Raw genomic sequence first — 19,748 nt, 5'->3', positions numbered from 1 at the left:
CATGGGTTCGTGCCCCGGTCCGGGAAGATCCCACATGCCGCGGAGCGGCTGGGCCCGTGAGCCATGGCCGCTGAGCCTGCGCGTCCGGAGCCTGTGCTCCGCAACGGGAGAGGCCACAACAGTGAGAGGTCCGCGTACTGCAAAAAAACAAAAAACAAAAAACAAAAAAACTGACCTGGCAGAGAAGCAGTAAGACATGTGTGAGAGCATCCATAACTGGATGGGTTGGGGAAGTAGAAGTAGAGGTGATAAGGAAGAAGGAGGGCTGTAACAGTAAGACCATTTCCTGAGTACCTAGATTCCTTTACAAACATTACCTCGTAAGACCATTCACCCTTACCCAAAAGATGAGGAAACAGAGACTCCGAGAAATGAACGTGCTTAGGAATGTGCAGTTGGTGAACTGTGGAGCTGGGATTCAAATCTAGGTATGACTGAATCTACTGAACCTAGTCTAGGATAGGCTAATTATCACTTCATTCGTTTTGGTGATTCCAAGGAAGCCAATGTCAATAAGCAAGAAAGAGGATTCAGAAGGACGAGCCGGTAGTGGTGGCTGTAGCAGAAGGGAGGCAGTAAAGAGAAAGATGAGCTCATCCTGAGATGTTGGGGTTTGAGCTCCTTCTGAGAGAGTTAAGTGGTGATGGCTAGAGGGCAGAAACCTAGCGGTCTGGAATTTAGAAAAAAAAGTACACAGATGAAAGAAATTCCAGCAAAAAAGGTCTGTGTGGGAGATAGAAGTCTAACACTCTGATAGGGAGGAGCGGCAAGGAAGCTCGTACTTACTGAACACTTTGTGTTATGTCAGGCCCTGTAGTTTAATGTATTGCCTTGCTTAATCTTAAATGCTATTTCTGTTGTTCCTGCTTTATAGATGAGAAACTGAGTGCTCATAATGAAGTTGAGTGACTTTTGGGGATCACACAGCCAGAAAGCAGGGACCCAAGGTTTAAAACTAGAGAGTCTGATTCTAGAAGCCCCATTAATTACTTTGCTATACTGGCTCTAAATTAGATATCCTTTTTCTCAATCTCCTTCCCATTCTAGAATTTGACCCTGCTAACCACTTCTAAGCCTGTTCTCTAGGATTTATTCATAGCACATCATCCTGGTTCCTATTTTACCATTCCAATAGCTCTTTTTTCAGTGTCCTTCCCTAATTTTAACACTCAAGAATTAAAGTTTGGTCCTCAACTTCTCTCAAATGATCCCATGGAATTCTGTTTTATTCTTGGCTTCTGTCTCTCTTTCTTCCTTCAAGTATTTCAATACAAAACTGTTTCATTTTGTTCTTCAATCCTAACTGACAACTCCATATTTCTAACTGCTTGCTGTACTGTTAACTCTCGGAGATTATAGCTTCATGGCATGCTGGTGTTCTCTGCAAACATTCTCATTTCTCAAATACACAGACATCAGCCTGAATCCTTATTTCCTACTTGTAGGTTCCAATTCTAGGAAATTCCCTTTGGAATCTCTCATATTCTTTTCCTTTTAGGATCACTGGCATCTGGTTAAGGTCCTTCTGCCCTGTCACTTAGATTATATCTTCCCTAAGAGTATATCAGCTCCCTAAAAAAGTTTAAGTTTTGCTTTTATGGGGTTTCTCCCCTCTGAAGAAAGTTCAGTGGCTTCCAAATATCTACAGACTTTACCTTATCTCCTAATAGTTCCCACTTGAAATTCCTCTCAAAATGTACCAATCTTCTCACTGTCCTAAAAAATATATTACAGTGATTCTCGCACTCACATCCATGCATCTTAGAAATGACTTCTCTTCCTATCCTCTTCAAATCATGTTCACCATCATCTGAGATCAGAAAAAGCCCATCTCTTCCATGAACCTCCCCTACCCAACTCTTTTCCCAGAATCTCTCTCTCTTCAGAAGTTATTTAATACTTGCTGTAGTTTCTACAACTCATTTTAATAAATGAATACTACCACACATTGTTACATAGCCTGTGAGATTATCTTATGTTTGAGATCTGAAAGCTGTCAAAGACCTATACAGACTTATTTTTCTACCATCCCTAAGTGCCCAACACAGTGCTGAGCACATAACAGGTACCCAATAAAATACATGGGGAGACTGCTTTCTTAATCATAGTCCTGTAGCTATTATTCCATTTTTGTTCCATGCAATCTGCATTACATTGTAATCTGTATGTAAAAGTCATTTCTAGTCTAAAAATGACCTATTTTTAACATGGTTCATTCTTAGGAAATACACACAGGTATTTAGGGGAAAGGGACGTGATGTTTGCAGCTTAATCTCATATGGTACAGAAAAAAATTGTGAGCAAGCAAGAGATAGAATGATCAATCAAATGTGGTAAAATGTTAACAACTGGTGGATCTGAATGAAGGATAGACAGAGTTCTTTATACAATTTTTGCTGCTTTCCTTTAACTTTGAAATTATTTCAAAATCAAAAGTCAAAACCTAGCTCAGTACTAAATAACTAATAGTCACGGAAGCTTAGCAATTTAGTTTCTTTGCATAATCTTCAAAAATAAAAATAAAAAAGCATATGATCTTTAGAGGTAAAATTCCCAAAATGCTTGTTTCAATGACCAAAAAAATCATATCAAAACATATTAAAAAAAATACTGAGGGCTTCCCTGGTGGCGCAGTGGTTGAGAGTCCGCCTGCTGTTGCAGGGGACACGGGTTCGTGCCCCGGTCCGGGAAGATCCCACATGCCGCGGAGCGGCTGGGCCCGTGAGCCATGGCCGCTGAGCCTGCGCGTCCGGAGCCTGTGCTCCGCAACGGGAGAGGCCACAACAGTGAGAGGTCCGCGTACCGCAAAAAAAAAAAAAAAAAAAAAAAAAAAATACTGATGCGCTAGGTTTTCATTAGGAGTAAATCAAAATTAAGTTTTTTTCCCCCCGTTACTTAAATAACACAGTATCCTCTTTAAACTCCTGGAAATAAAAAAATGCAACAAGGACTTCCCTGGTGGCGCAGTGGTTAAGTATCTGCCTGCCAATGCAGGGTACATGGGTTCAAGCCCTGGTCTGGGAAGATCCCAAATGCCGCGGAGCAGCTAAGCCCATGCGCCGCAACTACTGAGCCCGCGCGCCACAACTACTGAAGCCCACGCACCTACAGCCCATGCTCTGCAACAAGAGAAGCCACCACAATGAGAAGCATGTGCACCGCAACAAAGAGTAGCCCCCGCGTGCAGCTACGAAGACCCAACGCAGCCAAAAATAAATAAAATATAAATAAATTTATTTAAAAAAAGAATGCAACAAAAAGGGGCATTCCGGGTGCATATTTATGTGTATGTATGTATGTATGTGTGCATGCCCACGCTGTGAATTTAGGTCTACTCTTTTTTTTTTTTTTTTTTGCGGTACGCGGGCCTCTCACTGTTGTGGCCTCTCCCGTTGCTGAGCACAGGCTCCGGACGCGCAGGCTCAGCGGCCATGGCTCACAGGCCCAGCCGCTCCGCGGCATGCGGGATCTTCCCAGACCGGGGCACGAACCCGTGTCCCCTGCATCGGCAGATGGACTCTCAACCACTGCGCCACCAGGGAAGCCCTAGGTCTACTCTTGACTAAGATATAAGAAAGCTTTCCATGGATGGTGCACGGATTTTAAGTTCCACAAAGGCAACGACAATATCTTGCTCACTTTCATTTTCAACTCTTAGCACAGAAGTTGGATGAACCACAGTTTAAAAGAAGACTCTCACTGTTAACAGCATCCATAGCTGCCTCTGACAAAGAGAGGCAGGAGAATATGCTAATGGCATTTCAGCTCTGTGCACAATTTACAGAATCTGTACATTTTACAGCCGTAAATACTTGTTCAGGGTCACACACAGCTAAACAGCTGTAAGTACAACCCATCACCCTAGTCCATGGTGCTTCCCACTATACTTCACATCACTGCGAGCAGCCCCTACACTTTGATTTACACAATGCTGATAAGGCAAAGCGATTCCCAAAATTTCCTGCATGGTATATACTTTGTCTTGAAATAAAACTGACTGAGGCAAAAACATGCACACACATATTATAACCAATTCCTCAGTTTTTCATACTTAATCACATAAGATTTTTTTAAAGACACCAATACCATAAATGTTATATGAGCTACTACACTGTTTCGTTGGCATTCATAAATTCTAAGTATGCAAAACACTAATAAAAAAGACAAAAATATTTTTTAGAAAAAGCTTACAGAGGTACCTGAATGTTTTTTGAGGACTCTTGCCAATTCTTCAATAGTTCTTACACAGTCCAACCCCTGCAAGAAAAATGGCACAAACAAACAAACAAAAAGGCACAAACTACTGAATCAGAAATGGAAGACAGGTTCCTAACCTTGTTATAGTTTCCATTTCCTCCAGAAATAACAAAATTAACTTCAAATTATTCTACATACATTTTTCCCTTTTAGGTGAGCGTTAATCCTCATTCATAGGAATATCCTAAGGATGTGGAAACCCTCATTGGGTTGCTCTTGGAGGCACAAGAAAGGCTGAAATCAGTGTCTCCAGAAAAGTCTCTGAACCAGCGAGGATCTCCATTTTTCCCCGCTATGTAATCATGTCACTCAGAAGTACTCTCTATGTGACAGAATTAATAAGAGGGAGCTTCTGTGGCCCGTCTTATTCATTCTGGGTAGACCTTCATTATACTTTAATTAAGAGCTGATGAAATGCTGTGGCGAGTAATTAAGCTCAGATTATTTCTCCACAGAACTAGTAAAAAATATAACGCACAAAAAGAAAGTCATACAGGAAATATGAATAATATTTCAAATATTTAAAAACATTTGGGCCGAAACATTAAGTCCTTCTGATGGCTATATACTTCCCAGAATATATTTGGAATTTAATTTAAAAATGCCCTCAAGACTAGTTTATTAATCATGTAAAAATTCAATCTTGATGATGTATTGGGTTGGCCAAAAGGTTCGTTTGGGTTTTTCCACATTACAGGAAAACCCGAACGAACTTTTTGGCCACCCGATATAATCAGGTCATTCCATATATTGGACCCAATCTTGCTTAGCCACCTATTCACCATAGTCATGCTAGATAACTTTTGACTATTTTCCCAAGTCAGATACATCCTCAAAGGATAAAAACCTGAAACTCAAAAAAGGCATAAAAAGATCCTGAGCAACAGCAGCAATCACTCCTTTGGATATACAGCATTTGGACTGTTACAAATAAAAAATTCAGTACTTCTCAGACTTTACACCTTTTCAAAAGTATTTTACATTTTATAAATGCCTTCATATCCATGAGGGCTGGCAAACCTTTTCTGCTTTGTGGACCATGTGGCCTGTTGCAAGGACTCAACCGGTGAAGTTACAGAGTGAAAGCAGATGTAGACAATACATAAATGAAGGGGTGTGGCTGTATGCCAATAAAAACTGATATTTACAACACAGGCAGTGAGCCATAGTTCCCTGACTCCTGACATACATGATCCAAGCTGATGAGCACAACCATCTCCTGAGGCAAGAGGATCTCACTTCCATATTAGAGATTATCAACCAAAGACCACATGTTTAAGGACTGATGAACCAAGTCTGTCTTGAATTCAGTTTAGCACTCTCCTATCACTGCACCACATTGCCTGCCTACTAAAAAACTTCTCAGAAAACCTCACGTTGGTATATTTATGTACCTGAGTCAGCCTAGCGGCTACGCCACTGGGACACGGGAGAGGCTGGTTTAGCTTTCTAGAATTCCCAGATGTTGCTTTCAAATCTAGTTTGCACTACAAGTTGCAAGCAGAAGCCTTTCTACTCCTCACATTCACTTCTCAACTTCTAAGTTATCTGACCAGACAGATTGTGCCAAATGGCATACTCCATATGATACACCCTGATAAATCTGGAAAATACCATGCTGTATTGTCAGTCAAGATTGTCAAATCATATTCCACAGCAAATGGAAGTTTTACGTGGTCACTGTACCTCAGCAGTTTCAAGTCCATTAATTGTCATACAGACGTCAAGGTCACTCTGTTTGAACCCAAATCCATTTTTGGAGGAGCCAAACAAGCTCAGTTTAGTTCCTGTTAGGGATATATGAAAAGTCATACCTAATTACCTGAGTACATTTAATCTTCTGATCGAAACAACTCTCTCATGAATCAAAAATACCCAGTTGTTAACTGTCCTATAACAATCTCATTATAATTATGTTCTTTTATTAGCTAGTCATTTATTATAAATTATTTTCTCTCAAAATTTACTATAAATAAATAAATACAAGTTATAGAAGACATGCAAGATTATCAAATGCCACTTTCTTCTTAAATGCAAGGACATTTCAAGGAAAATGTGGATCACCTCAGAACATTTAATAATGTAAGCTTACTACTTTCTAAATAAATTCACTTTTTACAGGTCTGAATTTTGACTCTAAACCTAATACTAAATGAAGTTCACTTGTGGTATCTGCTAAGCAAAATACTACACTGCGTCTGTCTTTTCTATTGACAAACTAGGATTGGGAAGACCAAAAGCCACCCTAGGTATATCACAGAACAACTGAAGCCCTGTCCCCCCCATCACTGTAACACTGCTTTCTTAGTCTCAAAATTAATGTTGTTGTAACACATGTACTCATTCTGAAGGAAAGTCACACTATCGTTCTTTACTTAAAGGTAAAAACTTATTTACCTGGAAACTCTTGTCTTATGAAACTTTCTAGGTTTTGCCGAATATGTTCACGTGCCTGATCTTCTAAAATTGTTGGAGAAAAATCCTCTGTTTAAAATAAACAGATACATTCAGAAACAAAGATTGTTCACATTCTCTGAAAAACTATATTTTTAAATAAAATCTAACTGGCTTAAAAAAAAATAAACAAAACTCTAAATTTTGTGTGTCTTCTCAGTAGACAGCATTAAGCAATGTAAAATAAAGACGCCTTTTGAAAGAGTCTATCACCAAGAACTGCTCCTGAGATGTAAAGCAGTCTGAACAAGGGTTCTGCTCCTGGGTTTCAGAGAGACCCAGAGCCCTATGAAGGCAGCCTTCAGGGAACTACACAAACTCCCGCCCCGCCGTCGTCCCCCCCCCCCCCCCCCCCCCCCCCCCCCCCCCGCCAGGATGAACACAATAGTTTGTGAGCATGTGCATATGTATGTATTTTTTCTAAAGAGAACCAATAGTTTTCTTTCCTCACTTATACTCTCTGAAGAGGTTTAAAAAAGAAATCCCTGATTCAGGATAAGTGTCTTCTGGCACAGACAGACATCTCAAGGTACAGCAATGTGATGGATCTTTCACTCTAAGCAGCTGCCATGCCTCTCCATGTAATGTTTTTCCTTGTAGAGCTTTATACCTCAGTATACCAACACTTCCCCAAACTGGTGTTCCTTAAAGGGCTGTTATAAAGGTTATTAATTAGCATTAATTAAAAAGTACTCTACGCTCAAATTTTGGAAAAGGGTTACATAAGACTAAAGAGTTAAATAAGTTCTTTACCATAGCATTTCTCAGAAGGCTTTATTATGCTAATGTGCCCTAAAAACCTCTACGGGAGGGGGCAGGATATAGAGTTATTCCCTACTTGACCTATGGAATACTCCTTGTGACGAAATACGATTAATGGCAGGCACCTAGAAAAACATTTCAAGGAATACCAGTTAGGAAATGATAGTACTCCAGTCTTAAGACTTAAAAATTCTCCCTCCGTGTCTTTCTTTAACAATTTTTTATTGCATGTCCCAAATGGAACAGGATACACAGAGCACTGTGGATACAATGGAGAATGGAACAGACTTAGCCCCTATAATGAAGCTAACAGGTTAGTGATTCAGATAACTCTTGAGAAAATGCCAATTTAATATTTTGACAAATCAAAAGAAATGTTAATAACTTACTATAACACTGAATGCAAACTTGATCTAAGATATTTGAAAATTTGGGTGTTAATGGTGGCAAAGGTTCCAGCTGGATTCTTTTGAAGTCTTCGGGACAGTCCTTCTTTAGATGACCCTCTCGTTTGCATAAACTGCATACTACTGTAGGAGACTGCAGGAAGATGGCAAAGCAAATAATAAAAGATTTAAGATAAAACTTTATTTACCAAATAAAGGGGTCTTGAATCTTTTTTCCAAAGTACACATTCTACTTCTCACATTCCAAAGGAATGAAAATATAATGGTGTGGCCACTCCAAAGTATCTGAGATGGGGACACCCTTTTGGTACACGCAGGAGCAAAAGGCAGTTATTTTTACTACCAACAGCATTACTTTTCTCCTCTGCAAATTCCTAAGAGATTAAGGAGGGAAGTGGACCTAGTGGTTGCAGTGGAGTGAAAGAGCAACTTGTTAACCACTACCGAGAGGGGAGAGCCCTGTTTTAGTACACAAAAATCGAAAGTACATGCATTAAAACTCTTTCAAGTCTCCTAGTGCCATGTCTAGGAGTGGCACTGATTACCTTGCCTTTGGTGAAGATGAGTTTACTAAATTCATAGAAGAAATCAGACTGATCCGCAGTTGAATTTTCCTCACATACATTTTCTTCTTTAAGACTGATTTTATTAAGTTCCATTAGTAGATTTCCATCCACCTGGTGTTTTCCACATTCTTTCAAGTCTTCATACTTAGCAGATCCACCTAATTCCTCATCCTCTTCAGACAGGGCATCCTCATCCCCTGATCCAGTGTAGGTGTTGTCTAACTCATCTTCGTTAGCAACATCATCCTCATCTTCCCTTCGGGAAATGGAGAGCCTGGGTTCTTCCTCCTCCTCCTCTTCCTCCTCCTCTTCTTCATCAGAGTGAATGATTCCTGATGTCTGGCCCTGTCTTGAAGGGGTAAAATGGCTTAGAGCATCTCCAAGTTCATCTGTACCTTCAATGCTTTCTTCATCAACATCAGCCTTGTCATCTAAAGTAGCAAATTCGTCACACCCTTTAGCTGTAGGATTTTCAAAGCCTTTTAAATGCAAAGTGCCATGAGTCTCGTCACTTCCTGGGCTGCCACAGACGACAAGCTCTCCACGTTTGCTACTACTTAAAGCTTGATCATCAGCAGTCAAAGGATGCTTGCCCTCCATTCCACATTTTTCTTTCTCATCTTTACTTCCTGTTTCTTGATGATGTACTTTAACATCCTCAGAGTCATCGCAAGTGACCTCTGCCTTGATATAGTCTGAGTTTTCCAGGTGGACACTGATGTGTGTGTTTCCCATTTCCTCTGTTGATGGGCTTTCAAAGCTTTCAGCAGTCTCTTTAAGAGTAAGTGATGGTACCTTGCAGGTGCTCGCAGTTAAAGTGGCAGCACCAGGACCTTGAGTCAAAACTGAGGTTTTGAGTTTATCATCTTTCGCTTGTACATCTGGATCACGTTTTGCTACTTCTTTAGAATGTTTGGAAGTACAGGTATCAGTACTCAGAGGCTTTGGAAGGCTGGATTTTGTAATTTTGTGTGGAAGAGCAAAATATTTATACGTTGTCCTTAAACAATGAAGTATATATTCAAACACAGGTTGATTATTTAGGGTCCTTGCCACATTTCTTTTAACAGAGTAGGGATCTGTAATGAAAAAAAAAATCTGCTACTTCATACACTTCTATTTCATGTTTTAAAAATTAGCCTGCTATAGATAAAGACAACAAGTAAGCAACAGTAAAATTTATCATGTATCATATGCTTTTTAAAAAACTGGGGATGGGGAGTAAGAAGATACAGTTTAAAAACGAAAAGAAATGCTTTCTGAAACATCTGCTCTCTGAAGAGAACCCATTCTGTTCAGAACCAGTACCCCTTCCCTATTCTGTTCTGTGACTGCGGAGGTTAAAAAAAAAAAAAAAAAAAAAAAAGATGTCATCAGTGTGGCTCTTGTGCCCTCGGGAAGCGAGGTCTTCCCGCCAGGCTCTGCTGAGTGCTCAGCCTCCCCACTCAGCCAGGCCCTGCGGTTTGTAGAGCTTACCTCCACTCTTCTGCCCTGGGAAGCCCCATCACTGAACTGGCTGGACTGAATTCAGGGGCGAGAGGGAGGCACCAGGAGGAGACACCACTTCTCTCAATCTTTTCTCCTCCCCTAGAACTCCAGCAGGTTAGGCAATTGGCCAGAAGAGCTGAGCCAGAGAAACTGCAGGGGAGGGTTTAAAAATGTGAGATCCCCATGACTGCACACAGAATTTATGCAAAATGCAAAAAACCCTCTTATGCAATATAAGGCTTGAAAAAAATCAAGCAAAAATAAGAAAATTCCATTTAGGAGGTTCTTTAAATTATCTGAAGGAGGAGAATTAAGATTTCTAGTGGGGTTTCCACCTCCTGACTTTGTAAAGCTGAGATCTCATACATTTAATGAAATCTACAGGGCACATCAGTATGTCTTTTATACAATGGTTTCAGTTAAAGGAACCTTAACTCATTTAAGAGTTTAAGTGTTTTTTTTAAGAGAAAAGGTGTTTTCATGAATAAGTTCTAAATGTTATTGCAAATATTCCAAAAATAACTATCCTTTTTCTCTATGGAGAGGAATCCAATGAAGAATGTTATTTTTCATGAGAAAAGGTATTTTCCTCAACCTCTGTAAAACTAAACAACATCAACAACAATCCATGAAAGGAGTGAATCTAAAAATCCAGAAATGAGAACAGCAAAGAGGAAAGTGGGATTTACACATCGCTTGGAAAAGACTTTTTAAGCATTTCAAGTTGTTAAAGCAATTTACAAAGAAAATAAGGACACAGCCAGCCATTCTTTTAGTTGCTTAAGTGATTAAGATGTTTTATTGCAGCACTTAAAAAACCCAGGATGAACAATTTGTTCCCTTGGGATGACTCACTGTAACACATGCAAGATTCTAGCTATCTATTTCACTTTTGGGGTCAGGCCTACCTTACATGTAGGAGCTGAAAAAAGACTGAAATAAAAAGCATGCTGTTAGACTGACACCTTAAAAAAAAGGTGGGGTGGGGAAATTAAAGATAAACATTTTGAGGTACCTTCAATGGCAATGCGCTTTTTGGGCCAATCCTTTGATTCACGAGATACCGATTCTTTGACACGGATACTTATCACTAAATCAGCCAAATTAAATTCTAAAGCATAGAATCGAAGCAATTCCACCCAGAGCTGCCCAACCGGTACTGAAGGCTGGTGTTTTAAATCAAATATTAATGATACCTATTAACAGCAAAGAGAAAATATACAGGTTATTTCAGATGTCAGTACAATCTGAAAAATAAGAGATCATTCAAGCATCAAATAAAAAAAATCTGAAAAACCTTAGCAAAGATATGAATTTGACAGCCTATCTAGATAACCACATTCTAGGTTCTATTTCGATTGTGGGAAAACAGCATTCCTTCACTGAATTCCCAGGATTAAAGTATGTTAAAATCTAGTCATTATCATAGGAATAGACAGGCAGTTTTATGTAACCAGGCAGCACTCCTTATTTTGAAGTCTTAAGGGCAGGTGGAGAGAACTGTGCCCTGATTGCTACTACCCTCAGCACTGAGCTCTCCCTGTTCCTGCCTCTGGAGGGTGCCTTTACACAGTTACACACAGAAATGGGCTACAGCTAGAGGCACAGAGCAAAAGGAAAAACACTCCTCTCACTTGCTCTGAGAAGCTACATTAAGTTCATTGAATCTGCCGGTAGCAACTGATTTTAAAGTCAAATAAATAACTCTTGATATCAGAAATTAATACTAAGTTTTCCACTCACAGACTCATGACAAGTTGGGACATACTGTGATGGAATATAGTGGAAAGTACAAAGGACTTAGAAAAGAAAAAAATGGGTCCAAATACAATTTTGCCACTTCACAGATCTTAACTGCTCTGTGACTTAGCTTCTTCTTTCTTGGATTGGCAGTATAGCACAGAGGCTAAGAGAACTGGCTTTGGAGTGGGACATGCTTAGCTTTCAAATCCAGCTCTGCCATTTACTGGCTGTGTCTGATCCTGGTGAAGGTATACAAGCTGTCTAAGCCTCAGTTTCCTCATCTGAACAATGGGGATCACAGTACCCACCTCATAGGGTTGTTGGGAGGACTGAGTGAGAGAGTGTCTGTTAAGAGCTTAGCACAGTGCCTGGCACACATGTTCAAAAAATGGTCGCTACCATTATCTGCAGAGTAGGGATGATACCACCTATAACACAGGATAGTTATGAGGATTAAATCAGAAAACAAGGGAAAGCATCTGGCAGACTGGTTGCTCTCTGTATTTTTTCATTTAGGTATAGTCTTTTTAAATACAAGAAATCCATATACCATTGAAACAATGTCACAACTGTAAGATGCTCTTAAGAGGTAATCTAGTTCAACTCCCATATGCTACAAGAGAAGGAACTGAAGTCCAAAGAGTGACTTGTCAAAGGTCTCAATGCTTGTCAGGAGCAAAATGAGGACAATGTCTCCTGATCCCAGTCCAGTGTTCTTTCACCACACCATGCAATTTCGACACTGTCGAGGTCTCAATTTCAGAAGTGGCAGCATGATTTATCTCTCCAATTAGCATTCAAATGAAAAGATAAAGTATTTAATTGGACTTTCAGCAATAGCTTTTCCTTCTAGGGTATACAAATTTGTTTCCAATCACACTTTACTATATCAAGCTTCAAAACAAGTGGTATGGTATTTTATTAATGCCACATACTTATTCACTAAATCTTAACCACAAAGGTTCTGTGAAATAAGATAAAGTTATTAGGTGGGCTTACAAAGCAAAACTGATTAAAAATGGAAGTTGTCTAGGTCCCACACACTATAGTCGAGGACACAAAGAAAACCCCAGAAATGGAAAGCTTCATTAGATCTCACCTCTTTATCCATATATTCAGCATTACTAAGGATTTTTAAGCATCTCACTGAAATGACTTGATTATATCATAACATGGAACTTAAGAGACCTTTGATATATCTAGACTAGTGGTACTTACACTTTTTGTTGTTGTTGTTGTTATTGTTTCTGCTTTTTTAACGTAGAGAACACTTTCTTTCTCAAATAAAATAAGACTAGCAACTAGCATTTACAAAGTGCTTACCACATGCTCGGCACTGAGTGAAGCATTCTATAAATTAGTGACTATGAGAGGGTACCAATATCATCCCCATTCACAGGTGAGGAAACTGGGGCACAGAAAGATTAAGTCACCTGCCCAAAGACACACAGCTAGGAAGTGGGAGAGCTGCATTTGTGTTTGTAAATTCAAATATTCTGGCTCCACAGCCTGTGCTTTTAGCCACTCCCGGAACCCCAAATAGAAAACTGATACCAGCAGCGTGCTCCGGCGGCAGCAGGGGTAGAGTGCCACCCCCACCCTCTTCCCCTCAACTCTCAAGGATTCCAGAAAACACACCTGGAGAACATATGATTCACCATTATCTCCTCATTTTAGGCATGAGTAAATAAGGACTAAAAGAGTGACATGACCTGTTTGCGAAGAGCTAGGATAAGAATCCAGGTCTCAGAAGTAGTTTGTGGGTATTACTGTCATTTTACCCCAAAGGGTTATGGGGAAGCTCATGGAGTCAAGGACCATTTACCAATTTGGGTCAGAATCCTACTGTTATTACTAGTATAATTACATTGTTCAGATTTTTGTTTGAAATTCTAATGGCAATTCTTTCCTTTTGCATAAATTCTCCTGCCCACCCCTAATAGTATGGATACGGAGAAGTACACTAGACCACAGACTTATTCACTGTTATTTTAGTAATTTGAGGTTAGTTAACTTTTCATATATTTAAACCTCATAATACTGTCTAAGACCTAAGCTCTTAGAGGACAGATGGGAATTTATCTCTGAATTCTCAGCCTCTTTCACAGCACCTTGCACACAGAAGAAACCACATAAGTAACTGTGGATTCAAAGATTTGAATTTTACCTTTTCTCATTACTTGTCTATTCAAAGGACTGAATAGACTAGGAAACCAAACAGCCACGAAATAGTTAAGATAGTTGAGGAAAGAAGAGAGGAAGAACTGAGTAACTCATAAACTGCACAATTAGCAACAAATTAAAAATAGACAGTAAAACTAGAAACAAGGGAGAACAGACCTGTCCCCTTTTAACGGGCATTTCTTTTGGTGCCTCTTCTTTTGCTGAGTCTGCGTCCCCTGCAGCATTATCAGTGTACTCCCAGGCCACAGAGTCTTTCTGAATTTCTTTAAGGTTGAAATTCCCTAGTTTGTTTAATGAGAATCCTTCAATCTGGGAAAAATTAGACACATACTATTATAAGGCAGAAACGATTTTATATCAATCAGAGCATATTAATCCTGGAAGAAATGAAAAGTAACATACTTTAGTTCACTGAAAATATAAAAGGTATTTTTTATAAAAGGAGTATCTTTGAGACATCTGTAAATTTAAAGGAAAAATCAAGGTTTTGATTTGCAAAAGAATTGGTGATTTTTGGAAATAATTCTTTAGTAAATACTCTAAGAGAAGGCAACATGGCTAGGCCTAAGGTCATGGTTCTGGAATAAAACCACCTGGGCCCAAATCTCACTCCCTCATGTACTAGCTGTGAGACCTTCAGTAAGGTCCTCATTTTCTTTAGGTTTCAGGCTCCTGTAAAAAGGGATAACACCAGAATCTCCTTCATGGGATAGTTATGGAATAAAATAATGGACACAAAGCATTCAGATACAGGGTATGGCACATAGTAAGTGTTTAAAAAATATAAAGTGTTTCTTTTGACATTGTTAAGATGCTAAAGAAAAGTCTAGGCTCAAAAGGTCTAAGAAATGTGGAACAAATGTGAACAGGTTTCTTTACTGCAGGTACAAAGGGATGTATCACAGCCTTTTAGACAGGTTAATGTACATAGTGAATTGTGGGGTGGGGTGTGTCTGTGGTAGCCCCAGTTCCCCAATGTATTTCCACATCAAATGGACTACTTCTTTGGTTTAGCAGACAGAGCAATCCTAAAACAGAAGACATCATGTCCTGCTCATGACAGTTTCCTTCTTACTCAGGATGAAATTCAGTCTTTTCTAGGGCCTAGGTAATCTGGTCCTTTGCTATTACTCTGACCCATTTTCTCGATCTGTCCTCCTGGCTTGGAGCTGACATCTGCTATTCCCTCTGCTTGGAAGGCTCTTCTCCCTAAATCAGCTAACCCATGCAGTGAGGAACACATTCAGGCTCTGCTCAAATATCTTTGACTCTAAATAACTCCTCCTCTTTCACTCTGTCCTTCCTACCCTGGTTTATTTTTCCTCAGAGAATGACCACCACTTGATATGTACTTATTTCCCTTTCTCACCTTATGTAAGGTGTTTCTCTGGCTGCTTTTGAGTTTTGCTCTTTAGTTTTGGTTTACAGCAGCCTGACTATGATGTGCTAAGCATGCTTCTCTTTGAATTTATCTTACTTGAGGTTTACTTGGCTTATTGAGACTGTAAGTTTGTCTTTTTGTCAAATTTGTGAAACTTTATGTTTTTCTATCCCCTTCTCTTGCTCCTCTCCTTCTGGGGCTCAAACTACCCATAGGTTAGATTTTTCTGAAATTGTTCCACAAGTCCCTGAGGTTTATTTATTTATTTTAAAACTTTTTTTCTTTTTCTTCTTTAGATTAGTTTCTACTTATCTATTTTCATATCTATTGACTCTTTCCTATGTCACCTCCACTCTGCTATGATGCCCATCCAGTAAATTTTTTTAATTTAAAATAATGTATCTTTCACTTCTAAAATTTCCATTTGCTTCTCTTTACACTTCCTAATTCTCTGGCTGATATTCTCTATCTCTTCAAGTTATCGCAAGTGTACTTCCTTTGTCTCATGGAGCAGTTATAATAACTGCTTTTAAAGTCTTTGGTATCTTATCTTGGGCTTGGCATCTGTTGATTTCTTTTCCCTGAGAGTGTGACCCATTTTCTTGGCTCTTTGTATTGTTGAGTATTTTTGGATTGCATTCTGGATATTGTGATACTATAATGTATTGTGAAAATTCTGGATTCTTTATGTTACTCCAATACGTGTAGCTACTTTTGTTTTATAGGTAATTAACTGCTTAGACAAAATGCAGATTGTCACCTCTCTGGTAGACAGCAGCTCCGACCTCAGCTCAGTTTAGTAAGCCTTGGCTCTTAACTGTTTTCAGTCTGCTTCAAATGTATGGTTTATAAGTCTGTAATTTATTTTAAAAATTCTCAGTCATTATTACTTCAACTTTTCTTCTGTTTCTCTTTCTTCTTTTCCAGGTATTCCCATTATACATACATTACAACCCTTAGTAATTGTCCTACAGTTCTTAGCTATTCTGTTCCATTTCTTTTTCATTCTTTTGTTCCTTTTTGCTTTGCAGTTTGAGACGTTTCCATTGAATAAAGCTCACTGATTTTTTCCGCAGCTTTGTCCAGTTTCCTGATGAATCCATCAAAGGCATTCTTCATTTTTGTTAGTTTTGATTTTTAGTATTTCCGTTTGATTCCTTCCTCGAGTTTTCATCTCTCAGCTTATATTATCTATTTGTTTTTGCATGTTGACCATTTTTTCCTTTAGAGCCCTTAGCATATTCTTGTTTTTTAAACTCCTGGTCTGATAATTCCAATGTTTGCTCTGTTTCTTCACACTATGTTATTTGCCTTTTAGTATACCTTGTTATTTTTTTGTGGAACGCTGGGTGAAGTATAGGCCTGGGGTGTGAGATTTTCTTTTACCTGGCTAGGAGTCAGGCTATGTACTGTTTGTTGTAGCTGTACATGTCAAGGGGCTATAACTTATGCTGGTATCCTTGTTTTTGTCTCCTGTATTGCTTTTGGGTTTCCTAAGAGATTTCTTCTTATATGAGGTCTGTCTGTTGTAATCCCATTATTACACCGGAGGCCTAATGATGTGAGGGGAGGTGTGAGGGGAGGGGAAGCATTCTATAGTCCTATGTTCAGATCTCAGTCTTTTAGTGAGACTGTGACCTTCACAAAGTGCTTCTCAGTCCTGCGCACCTGAGGTGAGACAGGAAACTACAGAGGGTTGGAGTTGGTATTTTTCCTTTACCCAGGTCAGTTAGGCCCTGATAAAACTCAAGGTGGTCAGGCTCTGGTAAAACAGTTTCCCTTGAGGGCAGGTTTCTGTTTCTAACAGCAGAATGCTCCAGGCAATTTCAAAATGGCTAGCCTTTCCCTCAAAGGGGATTTTTCTTAGATCTTTACCCTGACAACCTGGTGGGCATTTTTGCAGATAAAACTCATGAAATCAGCCCCCTAAGACTGGCCCCCTATTTGTTTCTCACTTTCAAGCTTATCCAAACTGAGCCTCCAGAATCAGAGACCATGTGTTCCTACCCTGGTGGCCATTCCATGGGCAGGATTCTGGGCTTATGCTCTGACAACTTATATATTTGCCTGTCTCTCCAATTTTGGGGGCAGTGGTTTTCCTCATGACCTCAATTCTCTAATGGATCTAAAAAGAGTTGTTGATTTTCAGCATGTTCAGTCTTTTTCTTTTTGTGAGGATAGAGTATTGACTTCCAATCTCCTTATATGGCACGCTGGACTGGTTCAGAAGTCAGTCAGTGATGTACTGAGTTCCCACACAGAATTAAGGGTTCCACTTCTCTATATCTTCCCTTTCTGGTTTTTCTTCCCCTTATTATCTGGTGGCCTTAGTTCCTCTGGCCAGAAAGAGTACTGGTTTTTCTACCAGGGTTGCCTTCAGGGGTAAAGCCACTGAAAAACAGAAACTCACTCTGTGTTGGTCACTTGTTACAGGTTTTGACTTCTCTCCAAAGTCTGTTTGCATTTGTTCAGTCTCCAGAGCCTTCACGTTGTTGTTTTATGTATTTTGTTGAGAATTTATAGCTGTTTATTTCCAGAAGGATCACTTGTTTTAGGAGTTCACACCTACATACCGTAAGTGGAACTTGCCTTTCTATTGAAGGGGGAAAGGACTACATCTGTTCTACCTGTAGAGTTCCAGGAACTCTACATTCCTGATCTCATTTCAAAAATTTGCAGATGAGTCTTTCACCAAGGCTCAGAGATTAAATAACTTGTTCAAGGTCACAAGGATTTAAGTGGCAAATCCTGGGTGAATCTCAGGGCTGCCAAACTTTAACACTACTCTTCTTTCTACTATATTATCTGGCATTCTTAAAGTGTAAATAACTATTTCCTAAGGGTTACGTTTACATAATCTAAAATAAGGAAGATTCCAAATAATATCTACTAGGAGACTAGTAAAATATTGTTGTAGGGGATAAAAGATGCCAAGAACACAGGGTTAAGCCTATTCATCATTCACAACTCACATATCAATATCTAATGATGATAAATGGGAATTTTAATTGGGAGTAAAACGTCAGAGAGATAATCTCCAACATGGAAGAAATCTGAGTAGGTTGGGAGAGAATGGCTGAAAGATTTTCGAAAACACAGATCTGAGCACAGAGATACAATACTCTAAACTTCTTGACAGAGAATTTAGTCTTACTCATCTGTGTATTACCTTCAGGGCCTAGTACAATGACTAAAATACAGAGTGCTTTAAAAATTTTGAAGGAGTTAACAGTTTAGATACTTTCATGCACCTAATTTTGAGGTTCTCAATAGATTTTCTGCAGAAAGAGTGATATAAAATATCTGGCATGAACAAGGCACTGAATTTCTTTTCTCTCACTTGCTTCACATTTTTGACCAAAAGACCCTAGCAGAAGCCAGCACACTGATACTTGACTAGTTTAAAATGCTGAAAGCTACAGATCACTTTGGTTCAGGCAGCAGAGTTTGCCATATTTGACACACAGAATTCAATCTAGTATTTGGCCACCACATACTTGTTTTTGTTATTAAATCTTGAATAGGCGGGAGGAGAAGATGGCGGAAGAGTAAGAGGCAGAGATCACCTTCCTCCCCACAGATACACCAGAAATACATCTACATGTGGAACAACTCCTACAGAACACCTACTGAACGCTGGCAGAAGACCTCAGACCTCCCAAAAGGCAAGAAACCCCCCCACGTACCTCGGTAGGGCAAAAGAAAAAAGAATAAACAGAGACAAAAGGATAGGGACGGGACCTGCACCAGTGGGAGGGAGCTGTGGAGGAGGAAAGGTTTCCACACACTAGGAAGCCCCTTTGCGGGCGGAGACTGCGGGTGGCGGAGGGGGACGCTTCGGAGCCGCTGAGGAGAGTGCAGCCACAGGGGTGCGGAGGGCAAAACGGAGAGATTCCCGCACAGAGAATCAGGGCCGCCCGGCACTCACCAGCCCGAAAGGCTTCTCTGCTCACCCGCCGGGGCAGGCAGGGTTGCGAGCGGAGGCTCGGGCTTCGGTTGGAGCACAGGGAGAGGACTGGGGTTGGCTGCGGGAACACAGCCTGAAGAGGTTAGTGCACCACGGCTAGCCGGGAGGGAGTCTGGGAAAAGATCTGGAGCTGTGAAGAGGCAAGAGACTTTTTCTTCCCTCTGTGTTTCCTGGTGCGCGAGGAGAGGGGATTAAGAGCGCTGCTTAAAGGAGCTCCAGAGACGGGCGCGAGCCGCGGCTAAAAGCGCGGAACCCAGAGATGGGCGCAAGCCGCGACTAAAAGCGTGGACCCGAGACGGGCGCGAGCCGCGGCTAAAAGCGCGGACCCCAGAGACGGGCGGGAGACGCTAAGGCTGCTGCTGCCGCCACCAAGGGGCCTGTGTGCGAGCACAGGTCACTATCCACACTCCTCTTCCGGGGAGCCTGTGCAGCCCGCCACTGCCAGGGTCCCTGAATCCAGGGACAACTTCCCTGGGAGAATGCACAGCGTACCTCAGGCTGGTGCAATGTCATGCTGAACTCTGCCGCCGCAGGCTTGC

The 19,748-nt window shown here is 40.4% G+C and overlaps 1 protein-coding gene across 14 annotated transcripts in view; it reads right to left on the bottom strand.

The window, feature by feature from the left end:
* The window catches only part of TUT7 (terminal uridylyl transferase 7), a 72,242-nt gene that overhangs the window by 29,268 nt on the left and 23,226 nt on the right, over window positions 1-19,748 (bottom strand). For all 14 annotated transcript variants that reach the window (XR_012332462.1, XR_012332463.1, XR_012332464.1 and 11 more), the window contains exons 11-17: window positions 14,018-14,170; window positions 10,950-11,130; window positions 8,426-9,525; window positions 7,863-8,013; window positions 6,655-6,741; window positions 5,944-6,044; window positions 4,200-4,257 (exon numbers count right to left, since the gene is read on the bottom strand). Coding sequence is in view for 11 of the 14 variants with exons in the window: in XM_019940393.3 (XP_019795952.1) it covers window positions 4,200-4,257; window positions 5,944-6,044; window positions 6,655-6,741; window positions 7,863-8,013; window positions 8,426-9,525; window positions 10,950-11,130; window positions 14,018-14,170 (1,831 nt within the window). In the remaining 3 variants the exon portion in view is untranslated. The remainder of the gene's footprint in view (window positions 1-4,199; window positions 4,258-5,943; window positions 6,045-6,654; window positions 6,742-7,862; window positions 8,014-8,425; window positions 9,526-10,949; window positions 11,131-14,017; window positions 14,171-19,748) is intronic.

Source organism: Tursiops truncatus, chromosome 6 (genome assembly GCF_011762595.2).
Source record: "Tursiops truncatus isolate mTurTru1 chromosome 6, mTurTru1.mat.Y, whole genome shotgun sequence".
NCBI classification, from domain to species: Eukaryota; Metazoa; Chordata; class Mammalia; order Artiodactyla; family Delphinidae; genus Tursiops; species Tursiops truncatus.
The sequence above is the reverse complement of the archived record's forward strand: the minus strand, read 5'-3'. Positions and strand labels throughout refer to the sequence as shown.